The sequence below is a fragment of the Physeter macrocephalus genome, chromosome 8 (genome assembly GCF_002837175.3).
Source record: "Physeter macrocephalus isolate SW-GA chromosome 8, ASM283717v5, whole genome shotgun sequence".
Lineage (NCBI taxonomy): Eukaryota > Metazoa > Chordata > Mammalia > Artiodactyla > Physeteridae > Physeter > Physeter macrocephalus.
In genome coordinates this window covers 119,015,224-119,025,901 of record NC_041221.1, presented here as the reverse complement: position 1 = coordinate 119,025,901, position 10,678 = coordinate 119,015,224, and the positions used below count along the sequence as shown (strand labels likewise).

The following is a 10,678-nucleotide window of genomic DNA, read 5'->3' as shown; positions in this document are numbered from 1 at the left end:
TTTTTAAGAACTTTTGTTGTAAAAGAGAGAGTGGTAACTTAGTGTTTGCTGAGGGAATGTAGGTCCAAAGGTGACATTTAAAAAAAAAAATTAGAAGAAATAACACGGTTTTTGTTTCTCATGGGAACCAACTAATAGAAAGAGCAGAATCGATGATGCAAGTGAGAGAATAATTGTAGGTGTGATGTCCTCTTGCCCTTGAGTGTGTGGGAGGGTTGGGATTCAGGCACAGTAGAAGATTGGTTGGTTTTAGAGAGCAAAATAGATGCTTCAACCATTGTAGCAGGACAAAGTGCTTTGTATGTGAATACAGATGCAAATATGTGATCAAGTCAATGAGGAGAAAGTGTGAAGTTCTCCTGTGATTACGTCTAAATTTTCAGTGAAATAAGAGGATTATCAATTGACAGTGGGGAGGGGGAGGAGATCGAGAGATCTGAGATGAGAATGTAAAATAATTATCTAGGATAATAGCTATTGACTGTTTTTGACAGCAACATAGAATAAGAAATATCACTATCCAGGATGTAAATACATGAACACACACACACACATGCACACACAAACACAAAAACTAAGAATTTCAGGAGACGATACTCTTACTTCACTTACTTTCACTTCAATTCTATTTTGTTAACAAAAGGTGAAAAATAACTCACTAAATAATTTCATGACCCACTAATAGGTTGCAATATGCAGTTTGAAAGACACTCAACTAGAAGAATTGAAGAGGACATTTTCTGCAGAAATGTAATAGCATTCCTGTGCAGCAAAATAAACCAGCTTAAGTATAGAATGTATAGTGAGATTGATCAGCATAATCAAAAGCAAATCATTATGCACTGCCCCACCCCAATTATTCCTCCTATTGTGATTCCTATTTTTTTTCAAGTCCTCTATTCTCTGGTAACACAGATTTGAGCTCTATTAATTTTCTTCTTATACCCCATTTCTGAATTCTCTTCATTGAATCATTTGCAAAAGTAAAAAGATTCTACCTGTAAGCTCTCACCAACATTTCCTTGTTTCTATATCCATTGGTTCACTATGGTTCAGGACCTTTTTGCTTTCTTTTTATTTATATTTTTATTTTTCTTTTTATGATAATAATTGGTACCCATGAAAAGAAATTTATTTTAAAAAGAACAAGTAGCTTAAGAAAATAAATATCAAACACAATATCACTAAGAGATTACCTAGCTACATTTGTTGGTATATATACTTCCATTTTATATGCATATATTTTATATAATTTTCCTTGGAATTCTCTATATATGCAATTATATAATGTAACCCTGTCTTGTAGTAAGCTTATTTTTAAGATAACACATTGTGAATTTCTGTCCACATAATTTTGTGTTTGATAAAATCATATTTAATAGCTGCAGAAAGTTCCCATGCATGCCATTTTAAGTTAAACCATTTTGTTGAGTTTGTGCAGTTGTGTGTGTGAGTATCTCTCAGATCTGGTACTGCAGGGTGTACAATTTCCCAAGGACCTCAGCTGCTGTGCTCTAAAATCCATTCATCTCTTAGTTTGTTGCAAGGCTGCACTTCCTGTGTGTCTCTCCCAGTCAATAACTGAATGCCGGAAATGTACTTAAGGAGGCCCATTTGGACACTTAGGATTCCTCTGATGAGCGATTTTGGCTGGAGGTCTCCCAGACAGCCTTGCAGAAATTTCTGGAGAACTGCAAACAACTTTCCTTTCTTCCTTCCCTCAGAATCAGATTCACACGGAGTCTGAAGGCTCTCCCTGCTTCTCCCAGCTCTTTTCCCATTTTCTCTCAACGTCCTTTCTTTTTTTCCCCTAATAAATTTCTTGTGCACTTAATTCCATCTTGGCATCTGTTTCTCAGAGGACCCAAACTAACACCAACATTGAGGTTGTTTTCAGACTTTTATTCTGTACAACTACACTTCTGATTGCTCAACACTTAAGCACAGCATTCTTCTGTTGGAAGCCCTTCGAAGCATTGCCACTGCTCACCAAATTGAACCTAGCCCTTCCTTCTCACCTCCATAGTTGGGCTGTAGCCCATCTTTCCAAACACCACCCAGCACTCTTAGTCTAGCCGAAGGCCCACTGACCAAATATTCTCCTACTCACTTGATTGCACCTCCTCCCCCCCGCCCAAGAAAACATCTGCCCAGCTGATACCTCCTTCATTCTGGATCCCTTGACTTTTCCATCCCAGTATTATTTCCACTCCATTTTAAAGGCCACAGGAAGGTGTTTTCTGCAGTGTATTCACTCTTTTTGGTATATTAAAATGGAGGCTGTATAGTCTTTTATCAGACATATCTGTATAGTTATATTATCATTGTTAAAACACATGCACAAAAAGCTAGCTGAGATTGGGTTTGTTTAGGAAACACAGAGCTAAACAAAAAATGATCCAAGATTTTTTGTTTGGTTTTTGTTTTTAATTTCAAGACTTCCCAGAGCCCTTAAAATGCTAACATATATTGTGACTTTGCAACACCAGCACTGGTACCTTTTGTTGCTTCTCTTGAATTTATTTGATCAAAAAATCCTTCAAAAAGCAGATCACAGATTTGAGAAATCTGGAACTGGGAGAGGCAAGGCAGTGAAATAGGGTAAAACAAAAGTCACCACCAATTCATCTGAGAGTAAATAAAGGTCTACACCCAAAGAGGATGTTTATAAATTGACTTTCGGGTTACTTTAACAAATTTAAGTATGGAAATAGTTGCCAGTATATTGGGCACATTTTCAAGAGTCTGTAGTAAGATAATCCTTCAAAAACAGATCACAGATTTGTTATAGAATTTTGTATGTATGATTTTTACAGTATTATATATTCTTCATCTTGTTATAGTTCTTTGCATATTTATCTTACACATTTTCCCACTCTAGCCTTTAACATAAGGTCTTGAAAATAGCAGGCATTTGTTGAGTTAAATATCATGGAATTTTAGTGAAGGGTCATGGTCTGGAATAATATTTGGTAACCAGAGAAATTTAGTTTGCATCTATTTCAGTAGCTTTTTTTTTGCAGTCTTTTTTATACCGTCTCATCCTGGGCTGGGAAAATTATCTTGATGCTGGGCAAAAAGCCATTGTTAACATGGGGCTACATATATATTCTCTACAAATCACTTTATTGGGACATTGTAACAGAAGAATATAAAAGGAAAGGAGGAACAATTGGTATAAAACTATGGTTTGAACCACAGATCTCTGAACACTGTCCGTAAAATAAGCCGTAAAATAAAAAGGAAGCAGCTGCCTCTGGGTCCTGGCACACCCTGGGCGGTGGAGAAGACAGCCTATGGGTTAGTTCTGATTGTTTTCATTTCCAAGGGTATGACTGTCAAAAAGGTACTCTGCCAGGCCAGAATCTGGGGCTCCCATCTTAACCAAGTTGTGCACGTGGTCACCTAGTTGTTTGATAGACTTCACCTGCTCATTCAGATAGTGGGTTTCCAGGAAATCGCACAAATGGGGGTCACCTTTCTTTGAGGCCAGAGTGTGCAATTCCAGCAACGACTGGTTCACATTCTTTTCCATAAGCAGAGCACACTCCATGGCATTCAGCCCGCTTTTCCAGTCGTCCTGGTCCGGTTTCTTGATGTCCTGTAGGCAGATCTGTCCTCCCCGCTGGTTCTGCAGCCTCATCAGCTTCTCCGCGTGCTCGGTCTCCTCCCGGGACAGTCGAAGGAAATATCTGGCGAAGTTGTGCAAGGCCACGTCATCTCGGGAGAAGTAATAGGCCATAGACAAGTACACGTAGGACGCACAGAGCTCCAGGTTGATCTGGCGGTTGATGGCGGCCTCGGAGTCCAGGTGGAAGTTCTGGCGCACCCTGGAGGGGGCGCCGGCTGGCCCTGCTAGTCCCCGCGAGGAGGCGGCTGCGACCAGCGGGCGGCGGGGAGCGGCGGGCGGGGAGCCCGAGGGCCGCCTGGGGACCCAGCGCGGCGGGAGGTCGAAGCCGTGGCGCGCCCTGCGCAGGGACACCAACGAAGTGCTGATGTGCTTGGAGAGGAACAAGAAACAGGGCAGCATGGCCCCTTCTCTTTAGAAGTGGGGAAACGGAGGCCAGGCCGGCTCAGCGCGCCGGGGTGTCAGATCTGAATCAGAATGCAGCTTTAGGTGACGGCGACTGCGTCACACTCCCCTTCCAGAGGCACCGAATTCTAGGCGGAGGGAGGCTGGGGGCGCGCGGCAGTCGCGGTTGGGAAAAGGCAGATGACAGTTACAAACATTGCACCCATCGTCGCCGAAAGACTTCTGCTCTTGGGCGTTTGTAATTTACTATATCACATAAGTTAAAAATGCTGTCAAAAACTAGACGCTGTGACTTGCAAAAGAAAGGATGGAGCCAAGCCACACTTGCCCTCCCTCTCTGACCTTTTTCTGTCCAAGGACCAAGGGATGGGAGAGGCAAGGCAGTGAAATAGGGTAAAACAAAAGTCACCACCAATTCATCTGAGAGTAAATAAAGGTCTACACCCAAAGAGGATGTTTATAAATTGACTTTCGGGTTACTTTAACAAATTTAAGTATGGAAATAGTTGCCAGTATATTGGGCACATTTTCAAGAGTCTGTAGTAAGATAATGCTTTCTTTTAAAAGGACATGTTTTTAGATACAAAATTTATCTTCATTGTAAAAAATCAGATATATAAAATGTAGGAAGAATACATAAACTAGCTCTAAACTTGTTACTTGATGTAGATACATATCTATGATGTAGATACATATTTTTAAAAGGACAATTTAAAAAATTTAAAATAGGCTTTGGTTTTAAAAGAATGTATATAACTGTTGTAATGTATTGAGAAAATGATAATTAACTCACAGAAGAAAATTCAAAACATTCCTAATCCTTCCTCTACCCAGAGAGAACCATTGTTAAAATGTTGATGTTAATTCTCACAGATTAAAATAACATAAAAAAATAGATATAACAGATGCACCAAAGTAAATATACACACTTTTAACAGCTTATAGAGGTATAATTGACATAAAACTGAAGATACTTAAAGTGTACAACTTGCTAGAGTTTGACACACACACACACACACACACACACACACACACACATATATATACACATCTTGAAATCATCACCAAAATCGAGATAATGAACATATTCATCACCTCTTAAAGTCTCCTCATGCCCCTTTGTATTCTATAATACCTCTTTTCTGCCTCTTTGTGCTTCACCTCATCCCAGGCATCCACTGATCTGCTCTTCCTCACTAAATAGATTAGTTTGCATTTTCTAGAATTTCATATAAATGGAATCAGTATGTATACCTTTTTGCCTGATTTCTTTCATTCAGCATAATTATTTTGAGATCACTCAAAATTGTAGTGTGTATCAATAGTTTTCATTGCTGAGTAGTATCCCATTGCTGAGGACATACCACCCACAGATGAACATTTTGATTATTTACAGTTTTGGACTATTAAAATAATGCTGTTATGAATGTTCCTGTACAAGTCTTTGTGTGGTTATATGTTCTCTTTACTCTTGGGTAAATAATTTGTGTGGAAAGGCTGGATCATATATGACACATGAATGTTTAACTTTTTAAGGAATTTCAAATTGTTTTTCAAAGTGGTTGTACCATTTTACATTCCAACCAGCAGCGTGTGAGAGTTCAAGTTCCTTCACATCCTTGCTAACACTTGCTGTTGTCATTTTTAAATTTTTTATTTTATTGTATTTATTTTAAAATTTTTATTGGAGTATAGTTGATTTACAACATTGTGTTAGTTTCAGTTGTCATTTAATTTTAATTTAAAGTTTAAATTTTAGCCATTCTAGTAGGTGTATACTGGTATTTCACTGTATTTTTAATTTGCATTTCCATAATAATTAACGATGCTGAGTATATTTTCACATACTTCTTTGCCAACCATATGTCGTAGGTGAAGTATATGTTCAAACCTTTTTCTCACTTATTTATTGGGTCATTTTTTTTCTTATGGTTGTTTAATTTCTTATGATTAATATCTGGGTCTCTGATATTAGTACTGCTTCTGTTCAGGTCTTTATATTATCTGTATGTTACCTTCTCTATATTACTTTCTTATATTTCTGTGCACAAGTCAAATTACCTTTCTAGGTCAGTTTCCTCAGTTGTAAATTTAGGATCCTACTTACCTCTAGTGAGTGGTTGAAAAGATTAAATAAGAGAATGTATGCAGAGGACTTATCACAGTGCTTGTCACAGAATAAGCACTCAAAATATTCTTTCATAGTTTTTAATTGGATAATTTCTATTTCATTATTCAAAATCAACATATTATCGAGCAAGCAATGATGGTTATTATTACATTTGGCAAGACTTCCATATCTTATAAAGAATGCTGATGTGTATTATATTGTATTATATATTATATATATATATAATTTATATATTATATTATATTATATTGTTTTATTATATGAACATATCAAACTTGTAGCTTTGTAGTACGCTCCCTGGTCTCAAATGAGCTTCTTAAAGTGTTCCACACATAAAGATGGATACCTCAGATCTAGTTGCCCTCAAACTCTGCTAGTAGAGTCTGATTGATATTCACCAAGTGATTTCTCACTAATTTTTGCTTCTCTAGACCCATTTCTGCTTTTATTTTCCTCAAACTTTTTCTACTCCTAAAATGTAGTGCCCTAAAGAGAGGTTATGAAAATGATTCTTTAGAGTGGTATTAAATGCCAACTGCTGCTACTAGTGTTTTAGGAGAAATGATGCTCTTCATATAAATGCTTCTCTCCAAGGTAATAAAAAACATAGATATAAAACAAATACAATACATGAGATATAATGCAAAACAGTGCCTTAAAATAAAATGCACATTTAAATATCCCATGTTAACTTGTCAAAAATGTTTCTTTTTCCATTACAAAGTTTGTCATATATTTTGTTAGACTTTGAAAATGTGAGGATCTGGTAAGTGTTATTTGTATCTTATGGGCATTTTGATTTCTAGTATTCACAGTAAAACTAATGTCGTTCTACCAAAAATACGAACCTAGACCATTGCCTACCACTCTTCACAGATCATTTCTTCCTCAGTTTTAATAGCTTCTTCTATTCCTTGAACACCTCCTTAAGCTTTTATGCTTCTCCAGGGTTCCCTCTGCTTCCTCACTGTCTTCTCCTCCCTTCTTTCACTGCCTCATGAAATCCATCTCATCTCTTAAGGTCCCATCAAATATATTACCTTCTCTGTAAGTCTTATATAACCTCATTCAGAGTTCATCACTACTTTTTGTTGTTGTTGGCAAAGACTTTGTTTATATTGAGAGTATACTATATCATAATTATAATCATTATTGTAGTTATAATTCCTTGTATATAACTGTGTGTATGTGTCCTTAAGGGCAGAGCTATCATCTTATTCATTTTAGAATCCCCAGGCCTAGCATAATGCTTGACTATTTTTAAGAAGCACAAATAAATCCTTTCAGGTGCCAAAATAGAAGTGGATAGAAATTCTTATTTCATATAACATACCAGCTGGGCCTAATGCACTTTTATAAAGTATATTAATAGATGGCTTCACTTCAAATTATTTGAGTCTGTCCAGAAAACCTCTGTACTTTGATTTCAGTCTCCAAATGAATAAAAGTATCCACTCATTTCTTCTTTATAGATATATTGGTTAAATTATTTATTTTATATCCTAAAATGCTTTGTCAGTTGGAAATTAAAAACTATATGAATGTGGATTGTTATTCACTGTCATTTTTTAATTTACGTAATATATAGATCAAATTTTATCATGTTATTTTCTTTAAAGCATTTGGTTGTAAATACTAAATATATATATTTTTAATAAATTTATTTATTTTTATTTTTGGCTGCATTGGGTCTTCATTGCTGCATGTGGGCTTTCTCCAGTTGCAGAGAGCAGGGGCTACTCTTGGTTGCGGTGCGTAGGCTTCTCATTGCGGTGGCTTCTCTTGTTGTGGAGCACGGGCTCTAGGTTCGTGGGCCTCAGCAGCCGTGGCTTGCGGGCTCTAGAGCACAGGCTCAGCAGTTGTGGCGCACGGGCCTAGTTGATCCGCGGCATGTGGGATCTTCCCAGACCAGGGCTCGAACCCGTGTCCCCTGCATTGGCAGGCTGACTCTCAACCACTGCGCCACCAAGGAAGCCCAATACTAAATATTTTTTAAAAATTACCTACCTTGGAAAATATTTAAACAACACTCTACATTTTTGCATAAAATAGACAGGAATAGAGTCATAATGAGGGAAAGAAAAGATGAAAAGTATCTCCACCCTCATTTGTTTTTGCAATGAAGGTACTTTTTCTCCTTTTCTCATTTCTTTTTATTTTCACTTTTACATTCAAACAAGGTTAGTCACATAAGCAACTCTTCATTTTCACTACTGATCCTGGCCCTTTCTAAAATTGCTTTGCTATGAGACGCCTGTAATGTGACAAAGCCAGAGTGAAGAGAAGTCCATTGATCACTAAGGATTATGTACTTGCTGCTAGTAGAGTGTTTGAGGGTTTTGAATAGAGAACAATAGAGGAATTTGTCTGAAAAAAGAAAAGTATCCTATATGTATTGCTATTCTGCTATTCTTTATAAATATATTGGTTAAATTATTTATTTTTGCAATATAATTGCTCTATAATTGCAATAGCAATATAATTGCTATTCCTGGTATTATCACTAGGAAATCTCTCAAAATTCCAAAGGGAGTGGTTGGACTCAGCTGTGGAGCCCTTTCTGGCCTCACCCTGGGATCCATTCAAAACTGGGAAACCTTCTGGGGCATCTGATAAATGAGCCAGAACTAAACTCTCAAGTGCAGTACATGCTGCCTCTGAATCTGGAAGAGGTCTAGCAAACTGTTTTATTCATTCATTTTATTCATCTAGGGTCAGAGGTGCAAGGTGAGGTAGCTCTTACTTTACCTTGCATGAGGTGTCTGGCAAAACTCAAACATTTAGACTCCTAAAACTACACCAGTATTCCAGCCACTGGTTGGAATACTTCCACCTTCTTACCTGAGTATCCAGAGTCCTTCTTTGCTCACCAGATCTGATTAGCTTAGTGCCGTCATTCTAACATGATGTCCTGCGAAATGTTCAGATGAACCAGCTGTCTTTGGACTTACTGTGATAGAGAGCAGGCAATTTAGCATATCTCTGGAGCAAAGAACTGGAATACACACTGCTGCCTGTCCTAGGTGAATGTGAACTACCTCAGATGCTCCTTCCTGATGGATATTGAAAATAATATATACACTAAGCTCAAAAGTCACATACCATGAACTAGAGGCTTAGTCGTTCTGTTTTAGTAAAGATGCCATACCTAGAACAACAACTTCAGTTGGGGCTACTGCCTGGATAAGTACACTATGCTCCATTTTGATTCATTTGGTTTTTGCAGAGACTAGATTGGTGTCTTAAATGGTGGTATAATAGGGACCATTACCCTTGCCTCATTTAAGTCTTTGGTGATCTCTGATCTCTGCCATTCTACCCAGGGTGTGGTGCTCATTGGTTTTAAGAACTGTGATGGATGGGGGCTTCTTCTTAGCCTTTCTGTCAGCTCTTATTCCATGTGTCAAGGAATCAATGTGAAGATCCTGGGACCTGCTAAGTTTGTCCATTCTAATTATGCATTCAGGAACTGAGATGATAACAGCTGGATACGTCCATGGATACATTGGACCCAAAGTGAGATAATCCTGGGCCAGAACTTCTTTTGCCATATGAATTCCATATGCCCTTACTGTAAATAGTGGAGCCATGATGGTGCTTTGGGTCGCTGGATATCAGCATGAGTCAGATTCTGTATCCAAGAGGTCTTAGTATTTTTTCTTCAGTGTATGATTACCCAAGCGAGTGTCCATAGGACACTTTGGGAAAGAAAGAGGGAATTTAAACTGTATACACTTGCCATGCATTTGAAGAGTCCTTCAAGAAGACACAACTCTTCCTTCAACTGATGGGTCAGAGTGTGAGAACTGGTTCTTGTCTGGAAAATGGACAACTGATTATAACTTTCCATCAGGGCAGCTGACATCATTCATTCTGGACTTCTTTTTATTATATCATCTATATCAAATTGACTCTTCATTCATCTTGTCCCTCGTAAGACCATGGTCAATAGGCATTACACATATGTCCCTGAAGGTCAATTTCTCCACTTGCCATTTGATCTTGGTGCTATTATAATAAGTAAGTTAACTTTGTTTCTGGTGGTTTTGTGCTGTTTTCTGGGTTTACTATTATGGAATCCTTTCATATCCATTGATACTAGGGAACCCAGTACTTTATCTGTAACAGCACCTTTTCTAGGCAGTCCTGGCCTATGCTGCTGAGCTTGTGATTAACGATGGTGACTGCCTCACCATCACATTCTTTTTTGTCTTGTGTAAACAGTGAATGACACCAGCTGGTGGAGTCTTGGATCTTATATAACAGATTCAATCTAGCATGCTCACTTTCTGAGCCTTTCCTCATTTAGAATTCTGCATTCTCCATTCTGCATAGGCGGTTCTGCTCTTTCCACCTCATTTAACGTGGACTATCAGTATTTTCAAACTCCAAAGAGCCATCCCAGTAGTGTATTAATACTGGTTCTAAGGTCTATTGTCAGGAAATTAAATCCTGAGTGTCCCCACATCAATAAAACTCTACCTTACTCAATCTTATATTCCAACCTCCACTAT

The 10,678-nt window shown here is 37.9% G+C and overlaps 1 protein-coding gene across 2 annotated transcripts; it reads right to left on the bottom strand.

Moving 5' to 3' along the window:
- Positions 1-3,301: 3,301 nt before the first annotated feature.
- FTMT (ferritin mitochondrial) lies at positions 3,302-5,763 on the bottom strand. 2 transcript variants are annotated; one of them, XM_055086370.1, is made up of 2 exons: positions 5,741-5,763; positions 3,302-3,830 (listed from the first exon to the last, which is right to left on the bottom strand). In XM_055086370.1, exons 1-2 carry the CDS (start codon positions 5,761-5,763, stop codon positions 3,302-3,304), a joined length of 552 nt encoding a protein of 183 aa, XP_054942345.1. The 2 variants fall into 2 exon arrangements, with proteins under 2 accessions (XP_054942345.1, XP_007116290.2); XM_007116228.2 differs by lacking the exon at positions 5,741-5,763 and having other exon boundaries at positions 3,302-4,030.
- Positions 5,764-10,678: the final 4,915 nt, after the last annotated feature.